The 24,342-nt window shown below is 37.7% G+C and overlaps 1 protein-coding gene across 3 annotated transcripts; it reads right to left on the reverse strand.

The window, feature by feature from the left end:
* Nucleotides 1-512: 512 nt before the first annotated feature.
* On the reverse strand, nt 513-6,667 carry LOC136687580 (polymeric immunoglobulin receptor-like). Of its 3 annotated transcripts, none has more exons than XM_066662074.1 (9): nt 6,531-6,667; nt 6,126-6,446; nt 4,732-4,815; nt 4,524-4,637; nt 3,955-4,296; nt 2,610-2,735; nt 2,264-2,362; nt 1,413-1,465; nt 513-1,052 (listed from the first exon to the last, which is right to left on the reverse strand). In XM_066662074.1, exons 1-9 carry the CDS (start codon nt 6,568-6,570, stop codon nt 750-752), a joined length of 1,482 nt encoding a protein of 493 aa, XP_066518171.1. In that variant the 5' UTR covers nt 6,571-6,667; the 3' UTR covers nt 513-749. The 3 variants fall into 3 exon arrangements, with proteins under 3 accessions (XP_066518171.1, XP_066518172.1, XP_066518173.1); XM_066662075.1 differs by having other exon boundaries at nt 6,126-6,443; nt 6,531-6,665; XM_066662076.1 differs by lacking the exons at nt 4,524-4,637; nt 4,732-4,815.
* Between the last annotated feature and the right edge of the window lie 17,675 nt (nt 6,668-24,342).

A 24,342-nucleotide genomic window follows, 5' to 3' on the forward strand; every position in this document is an offset into this window, starting at 1 on the left:
ACAGAAAGATGCATAACTAAGACTAGATTTTATTAATGGCTGAATTGTGTTGCTTTGTAATTGTGAAGTCTATGAATATATTTCCAACCTGTTCATGAAATAAATCCTGTGGTCATATCTGTCTAACTATTGCATCATGTACTGTTCCTGGTAATCTTTCTCCCCCATATCATTGCAATCTGACACTCTGCAACGTGTTTTTTTTTAAATAAGTGTAACTAAACCTAATCTACCATGAGGCAGAAATGCTACTAATATATGTACTGCTTCAATCATGTGTGTACTCATTTTTTGAGGTCTTGTTGAAATATGAATTTATTTACTGAGATGAGTGCTTTGAATGTGTACAGGAAGGACTAAGTACTCGATGATACTTATAATTAAAGTAGGGGAAAAAATAGTAATTCTAGAAATTAGCCATAATATTTAAAAAAATATTCAGAATATTTTATTTAGTTTAACATTAAACATCAGAAAATGTAGCACCTTACATTTCATATTTGAAAAGGGAAAAAATCAAAGTGAAAATATACAGTGCTGAACATTTTACCAATATAAACATATCAAAACACAAAGGCACAATACAACAAGGTGACAGAGCTTTACTTAATGTAAATCTCACCTACATCTCACTCCACTGTATAAGACATAAATACAATCTGGATGCACAGTTACAACCATTTCAGGATCAATTGAAGGGCTCTAGTGCTAGCCTAGCCATGTTCTCTAACAGTAACTTCATAGTACCTTCAGTTTCTTTGTTTATTGATGGTTGCTGTGGAAACTGCAAAGCCGTCTGCTTTCTTGCTTAAATCCACTGTGGCATATATAGGACTTTCTGCTGAATCAGAGAGACCTATGGGTAGCTCTTCATTGGAATTAATAGGCTTTGTGGGGTTGCAGGTTTTGGTGGGTAAATGGACATAGCTATAAACAGTCACAGGGTCTGTCGGGAATTTGGCTGTAGTGTAAACTGTGAAAAGTCCACAGTCTGTGGCAGGAAGTTGCCTGGGTTCATGAATGTCCTCATAGTCAGCTTCAGCATCAGAATCCTGAAAGAGGAATGTTTTGTATAATATTGGTGCACATGTAAATCCCCTCTTGGGAGAAAACCTTGCATAATAAAGCAGTTACAGAAATGAAGGAATTGATGAACCATCACATACTTAAAATATTTTTAAAAATTCATGAATTAAATTGCCTTAATGAAATCTAACATCTGTTTTTATTACTATTATTATTAATAATAAAAATACACAGTTTATTAATGCTATGAAAAATCTCAGTGTGAGTTTAATAAGCCATGATGACTTCTAACATGGTTACATGTTGTTAACCATTTGTTACATGATATTTACAAATGTAATAGTTCACAGTTTTTGGCATTGACTTTAAAGTCAGAGGAGACTGACCCTGTGATTCTCTGAGGAGTTCGTCTGGGACTGGGTTGGTGCTGAAGCTGGGGCTGACGACAAGAAAAATAAAAATAAAATCACTCTTAAATGAAATATTGAATCCAATCAAACAGGCAGCAGGGTCTTTTTTTGGACTCTGTTCTTTTCTTCCTCTAGCTTCCCTGCTGTGTCCAGCAGAGGGCAGCATCTGCCAATGAGGCAAATCTTTAGCGTACTGAAACCAATTGTAGAAAAATCCTGTAGCTGTAACTACACTGTGGTTAATTAATCTCAAATCTCATTATCAAGATGATCAGTATCACTGTACTGGCATTGCTTTTGCTGAGCCTCAGGTCATGTGAAAATGGCTTTGAAATATTTGTTGCTCAGTAGGTAGTGTCTGAGTGACTATAAATCATCCACATTAAGGCCAGAGAAGAGTCACTCACAAACATGCTCATAAGCAATAGTGAATCATTGTGGTGTGGCTTCAATAGCAGCCACAGAAACAAAATAAAATCAAGTTGTTGTTGCTAAATAACTTAAATATCAACATTTACGTGCAAATGATTCAGTTGTTCTCATTGATGTGGTGGCTGGTATACTGAAGTCACACCGTGATGATTCACTATTGCTAACGGCTGCAGGATTGACAAAACCTATTGTTGGAGCTCTAATGCGGAGGAGCTTTGTACCATTCCAGCTGACAGTTTGCTCTAACCATAGTGACCTCAATCTCATATACCCTGGAATCTTCTGTTGATCAGTTTTGAAAGTGTAAAAATATATATACATCCTGAAACAAAATCAGACATGACACAATGTTTTCACTCTGTATGCTGCACAAGAGTCAATTTTTGTGGTGTTACCTTGAGTTGTGTGTCTTTTCCATAGAGCAACAATGAAGAATATGAATCCAGACATTAGCAACACCACAAACACAAACACAACAGGGTTGGTGGTGGAAGCTTGAGTGGACGTGGAGAATAAATAATGTTAATAACACTAATATCAATAATAATAATAGTAATAAAGAACAACAATCAGATAGCTTTAGGACTGGGCCTTTGTTGGCAAGACCTTGTAAAAGGAGATGAAGTCAACACAGGATGTGGGTTCTGTGGTCAGTGAGCTGAAGGTAGGCAATGACATGATTTAAAGGAAGTGACAAATATTAGCGACAGAGTTGTGGGGTGCAGCCAGTGTGTGCTGTACCTTTTGATGCATCTGACAAGGAAGGTCCAGTTGATGTTAAAGTTGAAGTTGTGTTTAGTTCTTCAGGCTGTGTTTCTGAGCTTGATGATGTTGATGATGATGTTGTTGCTGGTGCTACTTTCTCTGCTACAAAGAATTAAAACCTTTAGAACTAGGAATAATAATTTTACATTATGCATATTGGAAGCTTTGCACCAATGCAACAGTAGCGCAAAAAATTATTATTGGTTCAACACAGCTTCAGGGTCTTGGGGTCTTGGTTTCTAGCCCAACCTTAAGTCACTGTCTAGGCATTTAATATGTAGTCACAATGTTAGTGTGGGTTTAATTAAACTCCCTGGAGTCTGAGGCCTTTCACGTCTGATGTGATCTGACATGCTTTGATATTTTAACAAATTTCACCTATCTAAAATGTTTGTTCCCAAAAAGCTACACATGCTAATATTTAGCATAAACCTGGTGAACTCTGTATACATGGATATCTATACACTGGTGTTTACAACTTTCTGATATTCTGGAGCAGCAGGTAGTGTCGCAGTCACACAGCTCCAGGGACTTGGAGGTTGTGGGTTTGAGTCCCTCTCCAGATGACTGTCTGTGAGGAGTTTGGTGTGTTCTCCCTGTGTCCACATGGGTTTCCTCCAGGTGCTCTGGTATCCTCCCACGCTCCAAAAACACATGTTGGTAGGTGGATTGGCGACTCAAAAGTGTCCGCAAGTGTGAGCATGGGCTTGGATAACTAAGGCATCACCAGGGATAAAACCTGTAATCTGTTGAAGATATGGACATCAGTTAAGATGTTGTGCAACTTGGGAGCCTTTGATTTATAACATTAATACAGGTTAAGTGTAGGAATTGTTTCATGGTATTGAAAAGGTTCTAGTGAGGTAATGTCAAGCAGATGCACACATTCTGGGCAGTTTCACATACTTAGACCTGTGGACCTACAAACATGTTTTAGTAGCTGTGGGAGGAACCCAGTGGACAACAAAGCAGATATGAGGACAACACATCAACTCTTTAGAGACACTGACCCACGCTTTGGTTTGAACACAAAACTGCAGGATCCTAGAGTTGTGTGACTGCAACACCACCATTTAAAGATGACCCCATTTATTCAGTGCAGTGTCCCATTAAATGCACCCAGGCATTGGGATCCACACTGACCACAGGGACAGTGCACACTTTCGGCTCTATTAACACCACCTCCAACAGCATTCTAGGATTTCTTAGGAGGTGTTCTATCCAAGTCTGTTGGACATGTGCAATGACTTCTTAGTTTCAGTCAGATTAAAATATACATATTGCTGTTCATGAACTACTTCAAAATGGGATCTCTACTCACCGGTCACTGTGAGGTTGATGTGTGTGATGTAGAGTTTGTATCCATTATCACATTCCCAGTCTGATTCAGCTCCACACCAGTATTCACCAGAGTCTCCCTCATTCACATCACTGATGATCACACTGAGGGTGTTCTTTACTCTGTCGTCATGCAGTGAGTATTTTCCCTGGTTTATCCATTTTCCACTTTCATTAACAGGTGTTTTATAAACACGTTCATCATTGCCCTCTCTCCTGAAGAGAAACCTGGTGTAATTCCTGAAGAGATCTGGATATTTGCAGCTGATGTTCACACTTCCTCCAGCACGGCCAGTCACATGGATGCTACTATTACAATCTGAAACTGTCAGTCATAAACAGCCATAATAAAAAACAAGAATACAATTAAAAGTATGTGGATGGCACAGTCAATTAAATTTCAAATATAAATTTAAATTTCCTTATAGTTTAACAAAAAAAGTTTGCAGAATTCACCAAAGTCTCCCTCACACAGATTGCTGATGTGCACAGTGAAGGTCTGCTGTCTATCATTATATAGAAAATATTTTCAATTTTCTATCAAGGTATTACCATTTTTAACAGATATGTTATTATCACTGCCCTGTGAAGGACTGGCGTCCCCTCCAGGGTGTATTCCCGCCTTGCGCCCGATGATTCCAGGTAGGCTCTGGACCCCCCGCGACCCTAAATTGGATAAGCGGTTACAGATAATGGATGGATGGATGGATGTTATTATCACTCCCACACATAAGTACTCCACAAAAAATAGTTGTGTTACCGATGGATTGTGAGTATTTACAGATGGTGTCCACATCTCCATCTTCACAACTAATCACAATGATTTTATTTCCATAGTGTGGACCTGTCAATAATGAACAGAATACAGTTACAAATACTTCAACACAGTTCCAGCTGGTCATGTTTTGACTAATATTTGTATATATCACTGTATCAATGGAATTATGTGCTGCTGTATAATCTTATTGCTTGAACTCGAGGAGCAGCAAGGTACACTCTGAATTCAAGGTTGTGGCTGCAGACACAGAAGTTCAATTGTACACAGTAAGCTTGAATAACCTACTTAAGGAATCACTGCCCATAGAATGAGACATGAATGAGAAACTAGCAGCAGTTTGCTAAACACGATGGAGTACCACCTAAATACCTTTGGGATGAGTTGGCATGGGGTTGGTGATCCAAAACTAACTAATCCCCCATTTGTACATTCATTCATTCATTGTCTGTAACCCTTATCCAGTTCAGGGTTGTGGTAAGTCTCGAGCATACTCAGAATCACTGGGTGCAAGGCAGGAACACACACTGGATGTGCCCAGTTCTTCACAGGGCAACACACATTCACTCACACAAGCATACCTACAGACACTATTTGAGTCGCCAATCCACCCACCAACATGTGTTTTTGGACTATGGGAGGAAATCTACGCAGACATGGAGAGAACATACCACAGACAGTCACCCGGAGCGGGACTAGAACCCACAACCTCCAGGTCCCTGGAGCTGTGTCACTGTGACACTACTGACTGCAGCCCTCCATTTATACATTTGTACATGACCTCACTAAATATTACACAATAAAATAATAATGGCTATGTTCCGGTGTCCAAAAGTAAAAGTAGTTAATGCATCAAAAGAGGACCAAACTCTCAAACAACTCCACAAATATTGCACTTGGATTAATGATGTGCAGCTGCTCCAACATGATTCATCACATTCTGAGATATTTGTTAAAAACCAAAATTACAGAAACATCATCCTCTCTGCTGCTGCTGTAGTCAAGCTTCTCTCCGTCTCCACAGTGGGGGAGCTCAGTTCTCAGTGTGAGAACACTGTTAAACTGAGTTCACTGTGAAAACTCATTTATCACCTCACTTAAAAATCACAAGTTTACTTAGCTTTAATTATGCCATCTTTCTAGTGAAGAAAGTTTCAGCTTACTGCCTTTAGTAACACAATTTAAAAATAAACAGTGCAGAAGGAGAACATGCGCTAACACTAAACGTCTCTTAATTGAGCTGTGAAGATAAATACTGTGAGAACACAGTTCCTGATCTCAGTTCTTCATGGACTTCTATGTGTTTTCTCTCACTGTAACTGAAACTACTGATGCTGGAGGATTCAGATCATAAAGAGGACAGTGATGGAGACACTCACCTTCCTCTACCTTCAGTTCCACTGGGGTGTAGCTGTCCAACAACAAGGTTTTATCCACTGCACACTGATATAATCCAGAATCTTCTACTGTGAGGTCTCTGATCATCACCCAGAAAACTGCAGCACTGGTGTCATCAAACAGTGAAACTCTTCCTGAATTCACCCACTCATTTTTAACATCTGTCCTGATTTGGTCAACACAGGTCAACCCTGAACCCTTACAGAAATACTTTGTGTTTGATGTGTATTGTGTCTCATATCTGCACTTGATGAGGACTCCTCCTCCTGAAAACCCCCTCACTGTGGATCCTCCAGCAGCTGCTAAAAGAGGAGGAATGTCAGTGTGAAGAAAGGCTGGATGTGACACTGCTGATAGAGCTGATGATTTAGAAGTGTGTTTCTTACCTAAGATCAGGTAGAGGCTGAAGATGAGGAGAATCTTCATTATGAGTTCAGACCTCACAGATCCACACCAGCTCTACTGCACTTCACACAGATCTCAGAGCTTCTCACACACACACATTGTCAGTTCTGTCACATTCACTCTCTGAATCTGTGTCTGTACAGTTTTCAGCTGCATCTGCAGAAACAGATGATCTGCCCACTTCCCCTTTTGAATCACAAGGAAGAAAGAGTTAACACCTCTTAACAAGAAGATACCAGAGATTTGTGAGAGGTCAGCTGCAGTAGAAAACTGCCAACACTTTAGGGATTGCAAACATTGACAAGTTATTAATAAGCCATTTATAACTTGTTAGTTAACTGGTTATTATGCATTATTTATTAGTAAAACACTAAGCACTAGTTTATTATTTATTTATTTACTGACTGTGCACTAAACCACAGTTTAGTATTCTTCTGTAATACTTTTAGTAATACCGTTTCCAAAGAATTTAACAATTTTATTTAATCATTAATTCCATGGCGCGGCATGGTGGCACGGCAGGTAGTGTCGTAGTCACACAGCTCCAGGGACCTGGAGGTTGTGGGTTTGATTCCCACTCCGGGTGACTGTTTGTGGGGAGTTTGGTGTATTCTTACCGTGGGTTTCTTCCGGGTGCTCCGGTTTGCTTCCACAGTCCAAAAATACACATTGGTAGGTGGTTTGGTGACTCAAAAGTGTCCGTAGGTGTGAGTGTGTGAGTGAATGTGTGTGTGTGTGTTGCCCTGTGAGGGAATGCTGCCCCCTCCAGGGTGTATCCCCGCCTTGCGCCCAATGATTCCAGGTAGGCTCTAGACCCACTGCGACCCTGAACTGGATAAGCAGTTACAGGTAATGAATGAATGAATAATTCCACGTATAACATGTTTTTTTTTTTTTTTTTTTTTTTTTTTTACATTCTAAGGGACAATTTCCTACACTGCAGTTTCCAACATTAATTTACATTCGTTACTGGAGTGGGGTCACCACACACATCATATCATTGATTCTCTGCTGGTCTGTGATGGAGTTCCTATACTGCCATCTAGAGCATGGAATTTAAACCGCTGTCACACAGAGACTGGACTAACTTAGCACATAACTACACACAATAGTTATTAATATGTCAATTAGTCATTTAGGAGCTTTTCTATTGGTGATCACATGTCCAAATTAGGTAAAGAGCTACTGATATTTTTTACCCGAAATATTGGTACAAATTAAAGCAACATAAAATACACTCTCCTTTCTAATGACATCAATATCTTTCTTTTGTCATAATGTGTAACTTCTGTGTAAGTATCTTATTATGGTGCTGGATAAAGTACAATTTTATAACATATACATTACTCTTAGAAAGTGTAAGGACTTTTCACTACTGCAACAGAATTATCAGTGTATTCGTTTGACAGTAGTTACTGAGTAATAATAATAATAAATCTACAAAATAGTAAGTGCTAAAATAAATGATTAAACTACAACATAAAAAAAACTGTTCTTTAAGGAACATGAGAAAATGTTGACCTTAATGAACAATGTAAAATTGAAGAAAAATTTCTTGAGTAAAAAGCAAACCAATGCTGCATGCTCACAACACACACACACACACACACACACACACACACACAGAGGAAGAAATCAGTCAGACATTACCAAGTTTTTAAATAGCCCTGATACTGACTCCTAGTGGCCTGGATTATTCAGAGACGTCTGACTGCTCATCTCTGACCAATTTAAACATGGCCACCTTCTAAACAGGCTCATTCAGAATAAAATATATATATATATATATATATATATATATATATATATATATATATATATATATATATAAATATATATAAATACTTATATATATATATATATATATATATATATATATATATATATATATATATATAAATATATATAAATACTGCGTATTAATCGTATGTGGCCCACATTTAAAAATAAAAGAAAATACTGGTAACTGTCTGGAAAACGATGTAATAAATGTTAAATAAATAGAATCATTATTTTAACTTGTTAAATGCCATACAGTTAAAGGTAAGCTCTGTATTGTACTATTTTAGAATATTGATGTAATGACTGGGACACGAACGACAGAAATGATTATGATAAACAGGGTTAATAAGGAGACAGTGCCGTGCTGAAGGGAGGAAATTGTTAAGTTTTTGAAGATGGCAGCTTTAAAATGAATGAACTCTGAATGAGAAAACGGAAGGTGGCAGAAGCGAACCGCTGTAAAAACACAGAAGAAGAAGACGATGAAAATTCGTGATTCGGCCGATACAATTTTGCTAGCTGGGTATATATATTGAGCCTTGCACAGCTCAAGTGACAAACTCTGGAAGAAGGGTAATGTTAGCACAAGCAGAGAGAAAAATGTACGACCCAAGTCATCAAACGTATGGGAGCACTTTACATTAACGCCTTCAAGGGCGTTAGGTGCAAAATGTGCACAGCTGATCTCGCATGGCACAGCAGCACAACATCACTGCATGAGCACCTGAAAAGGAAGCCTGTTGGAGCTAGAGATTCACGGTAAGTTCATAGTAAGTTAATTCTACGTTTTCTCTCACTCAATGTTACTAGAGCCTGCTAGAGTAGTTAAACAACATTTGTTTTTCTTAGTACATTGATATTACACTCGCGTTTAGCGAACAAGCCATAGCATCCCCCCGGGTTTTCTCTTCCACCTTAAATGTGTCAGCTCGACCAGCAGTTCCAAAACAAACCGTAGTTTTAGTCTCGCTAACGTTAGCGACAAGTTCTATTTTTTCTTTCACTCAATGTCACTAGAGCCTGCTAGAGTAGTTAAACAAGATGTCGCAGTGTTAGTAAATTTATATCACTCTTGTATTTAGCGAGTTTTCCGTTCCACCTTAAACGTGGCGGCAGTTACATTCAGAGTTAAAAAAAAAATCTGAAAAAAAATCAATCCAAACATTTTTTTTAAATAATACATTTAAAGCCTTTTTCAAGGTCTTTTCTGACAAGCATATTTTTTAAACATTTGTTCATCAATGTTTGATTGAAGTAGATGGTAACATCTAGCATGCTAACCTAGACATCTTTGCTAATGTCTGACAGTAGCATATTCAAAACAGTCTTGCCATTTGGTGGCAGTTGCTGTGGTGACAGTGTCTAAGCCCTGTGTGTGTGGCACAGGAGAAGTCTCTAAGAAACTCTCTTTTTCCCTTTCTCTGCTCTTTTACAACCGCTCTTTCATGACACAGTGCACAGTAGCGACATCTGGTGGCCAAAACCATCGAGTGCTTTCTGTATCTGATGGACAAATGTCTTTTTGACAGATTTTAAAATGTTCTCCGGTTAACTATTATCATTACATATGTTTCAGTAAAGGGAGCTGATAAAACTTTTTGTGGTGCATGTCTTCCAAATTTCACTATACTTGATTAAGCACATTAGAAAAACTACACTGTTGTAATAACATTCATAACTATCACACTGTTACTGACAGGCATTAATTCTGTTATTTTACGTACAGTTCTAAACTTCTAAAAGTTCAACCAACGTTCTTCTAAAACTCCCAGGCACGGCTTTGATAACCTGCTGACATTTCCCGCATCATTTCGTAGGCTTTCTGTGGGAGGAACTGACATGGACAGAATATAGTGGTCAGGGATGATAAAGTACTGAGCTCTTGTGGAGAGGTCAGTGAAAGTGCGTTTGCTGTGGGAAGTTATCGTTTTCTGAGAAATATGATAGAAGTTCAAGTTCTTTCTTTTCTTGTGATATATTCTTATGAAATACTGTATCATATCTGATGAAAGATTCACTGATCCCAAACCTCAGAATGCCCATATTTGTTCTCACTGGTTCCCTCTTAATCACTGTTTGCCACTGATAATTATCTGTTTATTACAGTTTTTTTTTTCACATGGACAAGAAAGAAAGAACAGCAGACAACAGAACAAAGCGCTATAAACTCAAAGCAGCACAATCAGGAAGAAGAACAGAATCAGAAAATCGTTTCTTTAAGCACTGGTGACTTATTGAAAAATCTTTACCTTTATAAATGCATCCCCACAGTGAAGAGATTGCTTTTAAATCCAATTCAATAATAAGGAGTGGTGTTCATCCTCATTTATTTAGTGTTTTATCCTCAATGTCTAACAACCTCCACCATTTCGTCATGTCCCTCATCTTCCACTAGCCTGTGGCCACATCCTGTAACTGTCTCCTGGTGTTCTTGGTCTGTGTTCATGATTTTATAAACCTCTGCTCATAAGAATTTGTGTTATGTGCTGAAAAGCAAACTGTGTTATTGCTTCTTTCATGAAAATGTTTCCCAAATCAGTTTTGATTTGTGTGGTGTTTGTGTGGACTTTGCAAACACACGTTTCCTTCCTCCATGCTTCATTACAGACCCCTGCAAATAGAGAATCTTAGAATGTGTCTTACCTACAGAATGAAACAAACAGGACCCAGACTTATGGAAACTTTTGAGTTGCCATTCTAACTACCAACCTGTGTGTTTTTGACCGTGGGATGAAACTGGAGCACCTAAACACATGGACAAGCGGAGAACACACCAAACTTCTCACGGATAATCACCCAGAGCAGGACTTGAACCCGAACCTCCAGGTCCCTGGAGCTGTGTGACAGAGACACTACCTGCAGCCTGAAGATCACCCTCACCCTCAGTGTGTTGTTCAAATGATGCTCATTATAGATTTACACTAAACACATTTCCCCAATAATAACATTATGGAGTTTTAGATATTTTTGACAAACATTAAAAACAAAAAGGCTCTAAATCATCTTACAATCAGAGAAACACTCAGGACTCTCTGACCAATAGGAAAAGACCATGTCTCTCACCAGTGACCTGCAGCTGGATCTCTGAGAAGAAGAAGAGGTAATGGACTGACTTCCCTATAACCCACACTCCACAGTAATAAACTCCTCCATCTTCTTCACTCACATCACTGATTCTCACACTGACATCATTAGAGCGTCTGTCTTCAGAGATGGAGGATCTGTTTCTCTGAGACTCTGGTAGTGATCAGTTCAGCAACATTCTGACCATCATCTTTGTAGAAAGCTTTGGTGTCTGTCCTCAGCTCTTCTGGGGATGAACAGTTGATTGTGAGGATCTCTCCCAGAAAACCAGTCACAGCACTAGGACCTGAACAACTTTAAATCATAAATGACATCATCTAATAATTCAAGGTGGAGTTTCTTGACGACATTATGACTACTTCATTAATTTATATACACAAACCGGATTCCAAAAAAGTTGGGACACTAAACAAATGGTGAATAAAAACTGAATGCAATGATGTGGAGGTGCCAACATCTAATATTTTATTCAGAATAAAACACAAATCACAGATCAATAGTTTAAACTGAGAGAATGTATCACTTTAAGGGAAAAATGTGTTGTTTCAAAATTTCATGGCGTCAACAAATCCCAAAAAAGTTGGGACAAGGCCATTTTTTTACCACTGTGTGGCATCCCCCCTTCTTCTTACAACACTCAACAGACGTCTGGGGACAGAGGAGACCAGTTTCTCAAGTTTAGAAATAGGAATGCTCTCCCATTCATGTCTAATACAGGCCTCTAACTGTTCAATCGTCTTGGGCCTTCTTTGTCGCACCTTCCTCTTTATGATGTGCCAAATGTTCTCTATAGGTGAAAGATCTGGACTGCAGGCTGGCCATTTCAGTACCCGGATCCTTCCCCTACGTAGCCATGATATTGTGATTGCTGCAGAATGTGGTCTGGCATTATCTTGTTGAAAAATGCAGGGTCTTCCCTGAAAGAGATGACGTCTAGATGGGAGCATATGTTGTTCTAGAACCTGAACATAGTTCTCTGCATTAATGGTGCCTTTCCAGACATGCAAGCTGCCCATGCCACAAGCACTCATGCAACCCCATACCATCAGTGATGCAGGCTTCTGAACGGAGCGTTGATAACAACTTGGGTTATCCTTGTCCTCTGTGGTCCGGATGACATGGCGTCCCAGTGTTCCATAAAGAACTTCAAATCGTGACTCATCTGACCACAGAACAGTCTTCCATTTTGCCACACTCAATTTTAAAAGACCCCTGGCCTAGTGCAAATGTCTGAGCTTGTGGAACTTGCTTAGAAATGGCTTCCTCTTTGCACTGTAAAGTTTCAGCTGGCAACAGCGGATGGCACGGTGGATTGTGTTCACTGACAATGCTTTCTGGAAGTATTCCTGAGCCCATTCTGTTATTTCCTTGACAGTGGCATTCCTGTTTGAGGTGCAGTGACGTTTAAGGGCCCGGAGATCACCAGCATCCAGTAGAGTTTTGCGGCCTTGACCCTTACGCACAGCAATTGTTCCAGATTCTCTGACTCTTTTGATGATGTTATGCACGGTTGATGATGATAACTTAAAAGTCTTTGCTATTTTACGCTGGGTAACACCATTCTGGTATTGCTGCACTATCTTTCTGCGCAACAATGTTGGAATTGGTGATCCTCTTACCATCTTGGCTTCAGAGAGACACTGACACTCTGAGAAGCTCTTTTTATACACAATCATGTTGTCAATTGACCACTAGTGTTAACTAGTGTTAATTGGTCTTCCAGCTGTTCGTTATATGCTCAATTTCCTTTTTCCAGCCACTTATTGCTACTTGTCACAACTTTTTTGACACTGTGAAATTTTGAATCAACATATTCTTCCTTTAAAATGTTACATTTACTCAGATTAAACTGATCTGTCGTCTATGTTCTATTACGAATAAAATATTGACATTTGCCTTCTCCATATCATTGCATTCAGTTTTTATTCACAATTTGTTTAGTGTCCCAACTATTCTGGAATCCGGTTTGTAGTTTAAAAACCAGTAGCACGAAAAGCTCTCCAGTTCAGTTCATTCAGCTCATCAGAATGGTCTTTAGATCTCTCTTCAAAGCTCTTCAAGGCTTCTAGGCTCTTCTAGAAGCTTCTCAGTCTCTAACAGACTGATATATTCCAGAGAGAATACAGACTCTCTTATGGCACTCTCTTAAAACAGGCTTTCCCACACCCAGAGCATGAAAGAGACCTCAGGCCTCTGACCCTCAAAGTGGTGGAACTAGAGCTTGAGGATCAGTGACAAAGGAGAAGGCCACATGCTCTCTCAGAATGATAACCTTCTGAGGTGGTATCTCTGAGCAAAGGCCCAGAAATGCATGGATGTATCTCTCAAAAGGAGGATGATCAGCAGCGAAGGAGAATCTCACATGCCCCTCAGAATGCCACCAGCTCTGACAGAGTGTTCACCGTGTCCTAGGCTTTGTCTTTGACCAAAAGCCCAAATGGAAGAATAGGTGCAATGCTACAAAGTCTGTGAGAAGCTCCAGAAAGCCCAGCACATCTGTGACCCCACACATCACATCTCCACTCCTCTCAAGGGACATGTAAGATCACTGGTTAAATTATTTCATATCTCAGGAGATTGGTGCTGAATGCTTTGATGGGATCAATATAGCCTTTTTAGAATTTAGGGTAATTCCCTCATATATTAATCTCCCTGCTCCCTCATGTAGTGCTGTAGCCCAATTCATTATATGAATATATAATCAACAGTCATTATTTGATATTACATTTAATAAACCAGTTGTATGATAAAAACAGTCCTTGGTTATTTGTTTGTCTGTGCACCTTTCTTGTATGGAATAAATACTTTTGGAGCCAAGAACCTATCGTTGGTCAATGAATATGATAATTTATTAATAATAATTAATTCTAGCTAATTCTGCTTTTATATGTGTAATGTCGCTCATCATTATAGCCTACTTGTCCAAGCTGAAACTGGACAGGTAAAGACACTACATATTATTTAATGACTCCCAACCATGGAGTTTAACATTATGAATTATATAATTAATTATATATAAAATAATAATGAATTGTCACTTACTCCGCTACCTTATTCCAGTACCTGATAAAGAGCAATATTATATATATAATAATATAATATATTATTATCACTCTCAGAAAGTGTAAGGACTCCTCACTCCTGCACCGTAAATATTTTTTTGTCAATTTTACAGTAAAATACTGGCAGCAGAGTTCCCAGTCATTTACTGCATTTTTTACAGGAACACTACTGTATTTCTAATTTACAGAATACTACTGTAATTGCACATTATATTGTTTTACTGTAAATATTTAAATGTACAGTAAATCCTTTCAGCAGATTTGCCAGGCCTTTTAATGCATTTTTTTTTTCAGAAACAGTACCTTTTTACAGATGAACACTGTAATTAGAAACAGTATCTAAATTGCATTCAATTCTTTATTTATACTGAACAATACCAGCATGTAATATTTTTGTAAGATTATAGTGTTACCCTTAAGTAAGAAAAACAATTTAAAACATTATTTTATATTGCATGACTTTTGAACTTACCAGATCACGCAAATATTGACCATAATACATCATGAAAATTTTAATTAATTTCAAATATTAAATCATATTTCAAATATTATCGATATTTACTGATCAGCCAAGACACACAGAGTCCATTTTGCGTTGAACATTACCCTTTAAATAAAATTATATTCAAAGTCCAACAAGTTTCTTTAAAAGTGAGCATACACACAGATGCATGGTTCAGGACTTCTTGGTTGCTCTTGACGCTGACCACCCCTGGGGATTTGTACCAATGAGGCATCTATAAAAAAAAATCCAGAATCATTAACAAAGCATGTGGAAATAATGGAACCAAAAAATTGCAATAAAAATTGTGTACACAAAGCTTAGAGGATACAATAAGGGGAAGATCAGATGGCATCAAGTGCAGGACCATTTTTAAAACTAAACATAGCACAAAAGGTAAGCAAATTTTTGCTTGGTAGATTATTTTTTGTTGTAAAGATGCTTCTCAGCAACAAATCTTACACCATTGGAAGCCTGTTTGTACGCCTGTGCCACATTTGTAAGGAACATGAATTTGTGGGAGGAGCAGTAGAGCTAAGTATGTGGGTTGTGCCCATGAAAAATTTGCCAAATCCCCTCTAGTCTGCACACTGCATGGGGCATGTTGCATGTTTAAAGCAGGAAAAATGAATGAAAACAGTCCCAATAATCAATAAAGTTAATTAATTAATACATTGATATATATATCAATGTATCAATATATATATATATATATATATATATATATATTGATACATTGATATATATATATATATATATATATATATATATATATATATATATATATATATATTATTTACTATTAATCTAGAAACAAAAATAAATTCATAAACATATGAATTTGTGAAGTAACAAAAGCATGGTTAACTCTCTCCATGTCCTTAAAGACCTCAGTTTTGCATTATTTCTAACCTGATAAAAACCCACCCCTAGCCACAGTGTTAATTTACTGATCCACTGCAAAGGATCAAAATAGATGCAGGGGATTTTACATAAGAAGCACAATGGGCATGAAATGTCCCAAAATATTAACTACAAGAAGAGTTTGCTGAGAGAATCCAAGTAAAATAAACATCATATGTTTCAGCGGAGCTTCCAGTCAATGAGGATTAAGCTCGTCATCGGATTTTTGCCCTGCACAGATCCTGGGGAGCAACTGCAGCTGGCTCACACTCATGAGATTGTAACACTGTGTGTCATTGTGATGTATAAGGGGCACAGACACAGGTCAGACAAAAAAAATCTACTGGCATGCACCTCACAGAAACTAATGGTGATAGGTTTGTGCAGCGCTGGGTCAAACAAGCTTTGATACTTTTAGTGCATAAACCTGGCCTCACTATTAGGATGCTGATTGGCTCTCCATACATCTGGCATATATGCACCGTGTGTCAGGATGAGAAACAGAGCTATGAAGATAAAAACACTGATAAAGTGATCATGCTTCTTCATGGGCTTCTATGTGTTTTCTCTCACTGTAACTGAAGCTAATGATGCTGGAGCATTCAGATCATGAAGAGGACAGTGGTGAAGTCATTCATCTTCCTCTAACTTCAGTTTCACTGGGGAGTAGAGGTCATGACTCATGATTATTTCAGATGCACACTGATATAATCCAGAATTTGCCAGAGTGAGGTCTCTGATCATCACCCAGAAAACTGCAGCACTGGTTTCATCAAGCACTGAGAATCTTCTTCAGTTTACAGACTCAGTTTTAATTTTCATGAACCCTTACAGAAATACTTTGTGTTTGATGTGTATTGTGTTATCGCTGTTATTGATTTATGTAATGGTAAGTACTCACACTGTCATGTTATTGTCATTGGTTTACATTTCAGTGAATATACCACGTGTATAAAACAATGGATGCCATTTAGGTTTTCTTTACTGATTTATTTGTCATAGAAAATGTGTGTGTATGTGTTACTGTTTTGTATTCTCTGGTGTTAACATGTATTCCTAATACTATTTATTATGAATATTTGGGAATATATATGTGATTTGTGGTTAATAAATGTATTTCAATTCTGTTAAACATTTATTTCATTAAACACATTCATTCAATATCTGTAACCGCTTATCCAGTTCAGGGTCGCGGTGGGTCCAGAGCCTACCTGGAATCATTGGGCGCAAGGCGGGAATACACCCTGGAAGGGGCGCCTGTTTATTAAACACATGTAATACTTAATTTTATATGGCTGAGAAGCTGTTGATACCATTTTATGTTTCTGCTTTGCTCTTATTGATATGTACACCATGATGAAATAGGCTCTGATAGTGTACTTTGCAAGTCATACTTTGGGTTTTGTGTGTGTCCAGTAGGGAATAATGCATACACAAGTGAGTCTTACATACATTTCTTTAACACTGTATAACATGAGATTCAGGGGTGCAGTTTGGACACATATGTGGTATTTAATTAAACAACAATATACAGGGGGATGAAAAAGCAAGGGTTAAAAGGTGAAAATGGTCAAAATGGCAAAGGCAATCCAAACCCCAGGGCAGAGGCAAGAGAGTTAAAAAAAAAAAAAAAAAAAACAGGAAGCAGCATGTACCTAAAATTAGAAATTACAGAACAAAAGCTTCATATACACTTTGCAAGTCAGTTTTGCACCTGTGGACAACTTGGAATGCAGATTCATATTTATAATCCGTCAGATATTTACATATACTACCTTGGTAATGAGAATGTACTGGTCTCTTTCGGAAGTTTACTGCCATCTACAGCACAACATGAGTAACTGAAATCAAGTCAACATGAACAAACAATCCCTTTAATCGCATTAAAAGTGGTTCAGTGAGGAACATTGCAGTAAAAATGACAGGTATAAATCTGGATATTTCAGATTTCCTATAACAGGTTCTGCTTTTCTGAGATGGATTTATTCTAACTGTTAAAACAGCAATTGATTAAACAAACAAACAAACAAAAACTTCACTTTTGCTTTTAATTGAAAATGGAAAAAAACCCTAAAGACTAAAAGTAGGAGCTAATAATATCAACACCATTTGCACTTTCATCTGTTATATGTGCAACTATCTGAACCTTCAGAGCAGCATTACATCAGTGACTACATAATGAAGGTAATATTACAATACAATATATGTATTATTATTTATTTCATATATTTAGCATTTGGTGGTTTAAACAATTCTCTCATTCATTACAACCTATGCAGTAAATAATTTTAATATAAGGTGAAAACTCCACAGCAGATCAGAACATTCATTCCTTCATTCATTCATTATCTGTAACCGCTTATCCAATTCAGGGTCACGGTGGGTCCACAGCCTACCTGGAATCATTAGGCGCAAGGCAGGAATACACCCTGGAGGGGGCGCCAGTCCTTCACAGGGCAACACACACACACACACACACATTCACTCACACACTCACACCTACTGACACTTTCGAGTCGCCAATCCACCTACCAACGTGTGTTTTTGGACTGTTGGAGGAAACCGGAGCACCTGGAGGAAACCCACGCGGACACGGGGGGAAACACACCACAGATCAGAACACTGTAATCAAATTATTACACACAGTGTATTTGGAATGCAATAATATCTCATTCACTTTTTAAAACTCTTTAAAAGTCATTGTCATGGAGAGAGGATTTTCATGTAGACAAGAGGGGTAACATAAGATTGGACATTCTAACTTTACAAAGACCATAAGGTGTGTTCATGACCGAAATCACTGATCAATTAAACCAAATCTAATTGGTCAGTGTTGGGATTTAGACTCTGGTAAACTGAATCTGATTGGTTGATTTGGAGATTTAGACTCTGGTAAACTGAATCTGATTGGTTGATTTGGAGATTTAGACTCTGGTAAACTGAATCTGATTGGTTGGTTTGGGGATTTCGACTCTGGTAAACTGATTCTGATTGTTTAAAGTTTCCTCTTGATTGAAGACTGATCATAGTTGGATCATTCCGATGACTGTCTTCAGTCTGAATCAAAGAAAAATAAAAATTTTAAATGAAAGTTTAATGCATTGCAAAAAATGGACAAATATCATCACTACTTTGCACCCACCTCTGAGGAGTATCTTGTCCTCCTCTCAGAAGCTGTTGCTAAACACACAATAGGGGGATAAAATATAAAGTATTTCTGGCTAATAAAGACAAATGAAAACATTAAAATCAATAAAATTACAGCTGCGTTTTACTTTTATGGGTTTTTTTGAAGTATATTGCTGTCATCAGTGCAACAGTGAACATAAACAAACCAACACCAACAGAGGAGTACACAACCAGATCTGGAACACACACAAACACACATTAAACCATTTAGATTGATACATCCTAATAAAACTGGTGTAATAATGTGCAGTTTAGTGAAGGAGAAGCCAACACACCTCTTAGAAAGTTCCTCTCTTCAGATTGTGATGGAGATGTTGTTGATGGAATTAGGAGAGGTGGTCGTTTGGAGGATTGTCCTGCTTTATATCTTGGATCTAGTGTCCACCCAATTCCACTTTTTTTGTCTGATGCTGAAACTGATATGGAAACAGTGAGTACTGGCCAATATTGATATCATGTTATGACTTTTACAGATGATGTCATCCTTATTTTTTCAGATTCATGTTTATGTCATTCTTCTTCGTGTTATGATGCAGCTATTATACTCTCAGTGGCTTGGCTCTATTCTGCACTCCACCCTCCTTTTAAATATCGTTGGCCCTTGTTTTGAGATCCTTGCACACTTCAGAAATAGTCTATTTCAGGTAGGATCATGACTTCAAGACTCTGTTTCTGAACTGCAGAAAACATCCCAATGATGTGTTTACTGTCTGTTACCATGAACACGTTTGTTACAATCTACCAGCAATGAACAAAAAGGTCTGTGTCTAAAGCCTCTTCCTAATGATACTATAGTTATTCTGAAGACACGCTGTAAGTGTTTAGACTCACCTGGTGATGGGGGTATTGCAGTTGTCTCAGTGAATGATATCCAGATCAAGAAGGATTCTAAAATGACATAAGTTTGGAATATTTTTAACAGAATTAATGAGCCTCTCTGGATTTACAGTAGCTTACCATACTTTTTCTACTTTCTTCTCTCTTTTGAAGCTTAGTGCGTAACAGACTGTTAATTGCTTAGAACAAAAAAGTGAGTTTTCTAATAAAGTTAATATATGACTGCTCTGTTTTTCCTGAGCAGTTTTTTAATGGCATCATCCAAAGATCTTATAACACTGGGATTTTGAACACTTAAATCTTATTTGTCTGTTAAAGGATGTTGGATTTATGTGTAATGGGGAAGGATTAACAGAATTCCAATGTTGAGATATAAATGGCTAACAATATCAGTGGAATTAATGGAATTAACAAAGGTAAATATTGTTTTTAGTGTTGATTAATCTCACGAGATTAGTGGAGTTTCTGTTTTTCAGTGTTTTAAAATGTGGGTGATGAGCTTTTCATGTTTTCATACATGGTGTGTAACTTAAAAAAATAATAATAAAAAACAAGGATCATTCACAAATGGTCAACGGATTGCTGAGAAACAGCCGATCAAAGACCTGAACAATTACGCAAATACACCAACGTGCTGTGTGGTAATGTGCTGTATAAAAACCTATTAAATTTAGTTTAGAATAAAAATAAATACATAAATCATACCTGCTAGTGCTTGCTTCCTTGTTTTTCATTTAATTGAGCAGTATTAAAATCAGAGTACTAAAAAACAGAAAGAAGGGAATTTTAGATCTCTACTTACCAAAATCAACAATGATGATGCGTGTGATGTAAAGCATGTATCCATCATCAGATTCCCAGTCTGATTCAGCTCCACACCAGTATTCACCAGTGTCTCCCACAGTCAGATTGTTGATCCTCACATTTAAGACATTCTCTACTCTGTCATCGTGCCATGAAAAGTCTCCCTGATTTATCCACGTTTCACTTCCATTGACAGGTGTTTTAAAAACACAGCTTCCATTGCCCAACCACCTGCAGATAAACTTGGGGTTGTTGCTGAGGAACTCTGGGTATTTACAGCTGATGTTCACATCTCCTCCAACAATGCCGATTACGTAGTTGTTTTTTCCATAATCTAGATCTGTCAGTTATAAAAAGATCAATTGAATATTTTTATACCATTTTCAGTATTAATTGCTTATATTGTCTATCTTACTGTACTAAATACATCAGAATTTACATTACAAAAACCTATACTACAGAGACATGCAACAAGTTTCTCGATTCCAAGTAAAAAAAAAAAAGCTTAGTTCTGTGGCTTATATAGAAATGAATCATGCACTAGGAGATGCTGTTGTCTCTTTACCCCTCCTTGGAGGACACTAACAATAGATACTTACCATCCTTAATATTCAGCTCCACTTCTGTGTAGCTTTCCCAAAAGAGAACACAGTCAGCTGCACACCGGTATGTTCCAGAATCTTCTTTGGTGAGGTTTGTGATCATCACCCACAACAGTGCAGAACTGGTGTCATCAAACAGAGAGAATCTTCCTTCTTCCACCCACTTGTTTTTAGCTGTCGTCTGGATCTGGATTTCACAGTTCATCCATAAATTCTTACAGAAAAACTTAGGATGTGATGTGTAATGTGTCTCATATTTGCACTTAATGAGGACTCCTCCTCCTGAAAATCCCATCACACTGATGGTTTGTCCAGCAGCTGCTAAAAGAGGAGGAATGGCTGTGTGAAGAACAGCTGGATGTGACACTGCTGATAGAGCTGAAGATTTAGAAGTGTGTTTCTTACCTGAGATCAGGTAGAGGCTGAAGATGAGGAGGATCTTCATTCTGAGTTCAGAGTTCAGGTTATCAAAATCACTCCGTCTCCCACTCTGTGTCACTATCTTCTAACCTGTCACTATGACACTGTCTGCCTCTCTGTCACTGACTTGGATCTTAATCAGAATTTTTAATGACGTTCCCACTTCCTTTCTCACACTAAGAAAAAGAGCAGTATGTGAAATTTATTTTCACTCTACCTACATGTGTTTGTAATGAGTGAGTTCAGCCACTTTTAGGTGATGTGAGGTAATACACACATTGATATTATAACTGTCTATAGACAAGCATGAAATCTAATGAGAAACTGGAGCAGACATAAATGCTTAATGTCCAGCATGGGTTAGATTGTCAGTCATGTTATTATGTTGATTTTGTTTAAAGGATTAAAACACTATGTAAGGTTTAAACACTATGTATTATTTTCTATAATTATGATACAGAGTTCCACCACAACCCTGAAATGGATTACAGTGAATGATTGACTGTACCTTCCCAAATAGTCTTGACTAAAATCTACTTACATTGATTTCAATTAAAAGTCATTTTGAAGATTTTTTATATGTCCTTTGTTTACATCAGACCATTTTGTGCAGTGGAATAGAGCTGGATGTAATGTTGGAAAAGGACTACTTACATGTCAACAGGGCCAAGATAATAGATACATTTGGGCCTAATCTGTGGTACTTAAGGCATATACTGGTCAGTTATTGCACTGGCAAAATGAGTTGTGTGTACTAGACATGGCTAATGGTCATGAGCTGGACTTGATTTGTGTTGTGTGTCGGGTTCAGATGTGCCTAAAATGAAGGTTTGGCCTATATTTGTCCACAGCACAACTAACATCTGGTCCATTACATGATGTAGCTGTGGCTGGGTTGAGGCAAATGGGCTCTCACTGAGTCAATGGCATTTCAAGGCCAAACATGGGCCATAGGAGAACTGTAGATGTGGTGTCTGGGAATGTGCTACTGAAGACACTGCGACACCCAGCACTTCCAGCACACAGTCAGCGCTGCCAGTTTCCAGTAAAAACTGGTTTTAATGGTTGTTGCAGAATGGTGAGAGGATTTACAGGTGCTGGTCATAAAATTAGAATATCATGAAAAAGTTGATTTATTTCAGTAATTCCATTCAAAAAGTGAAACTTGTATATTATACCCATTCATTACACACAGACTGATATATTTAAAGTGTTTATTTATTCTAATTTGATGATTATTGACAAATGATGAAAACTGACAAATGATGAAAACCCCAAATTCAGTATCTCAGAAAATTAGAATATTGTGAAAAGATTTAAAAGACTTTGTCATCTGCTGATGTTGGTCCACTGTATTTTCTGAGGTCCAAGGACAAAGCAGCCATCTACCAGATAGTTTTAAAGTACTTCATGCTTCCTGCTGCTGACTAACTTCATGGAGATGCAGATTTCATTTTCCAACAGGACTTGACACCTGCAAACAGTGCCAAAGCTACCAGTACCTGGTTTAAGGACCATGGTATCCCTGTTCTTAATTGGCCAGGAAACTCACCTGACCTTAACCCCATAGAAAATCTATGGGGTATTGTGAAGAGGAAGATGCAATACACCAGACCCAACAATGCAGAAGAGCTGAAGGCCACTATCAGAGCAACCTGGGCTCTCATTACACCTGAGCAGTGCCTCAGACTGATCGACTCTATGCCACGCCGCATTGCTGTAGTAATTCAGGCAAAAGGAGCCCCAACTATGTACTGAGTGCTTTACATGCTCATACTTTTCATGTTCATACTTTTCAGTTGGCCAGCATTTCTAAAAATCCTTTTTTTGTATTGGTCTTAAGTAATATTCTAATTTTGTGAGATATTGAATTTTGGTTTTTCATTAGTTGTCAGTTATAATCACCAAATTAAAATAAACACTTTAAATATATCAGTCTGTGTGTAATGAATGAGTATAATATACAAGTTTCACTTTTTGAATCGAATTACTGAAATAAATAAAAATTTTCATGATATTCTAATTTTATAACCAGCACCTGTACACTCCGCTTAGAGAACATAACATTTATGGTCAAGTGAGTTGCTTCACTAGCTCTTTGAAAGAGAACAGCATGTTTTACCATTTTCACACGAATGGATATTTTCATTTAAAAAAAAATGTTAAAAAAGTCAGTGTACGTGTGGAATAAGCATAATACTGGAATTTGCATAAAACATCAACAAGTAATCTCCAACAGTGATCTCCATATGAGATGACAATGCTGAAAAGAGTCAGATAAACCTCTAGAGAACATGGTTGTGGGGGGATGGTTCAGTTGAATTGGAGTTCATGAACTTTCCTCTTACACTTAGAGGTGTTTTTATTTACAGAAAGATGCTTGAGTAACTACAAACTAAGACTAGATTTTATTAATGGCTGAATTGTGTTGCTTTGTAATTGTGAAGTCTATGAATATATTTCCAACCTGTTCATGAAATAAATCCTGTGGTCATATCTGTCTAACTATTGCATCGTGTACTGTTCCTGGTAACCTTTCTCCCACATATCATTGCAATAATTGCAAAAATTGTAACTAATCCTAATCTACCATGAGGCAGAAATGCTA

Source organism: Hoplias malabaricus, chromosome 2 (assembly GCF_029633855.1).
Source record: "Hoplias malabaricus isolate fHopMal1 chromosome 2, fHopMal1.hap1, whole genome shotgun sequence".
Classification (NCBI taxonomy): domain Eukaryota; kingdom Metazoa; phylum Chordata; class Actinopteri; order Characiformes; family Erythrinidae; genus Hoplias; species Hoplias malabaricus.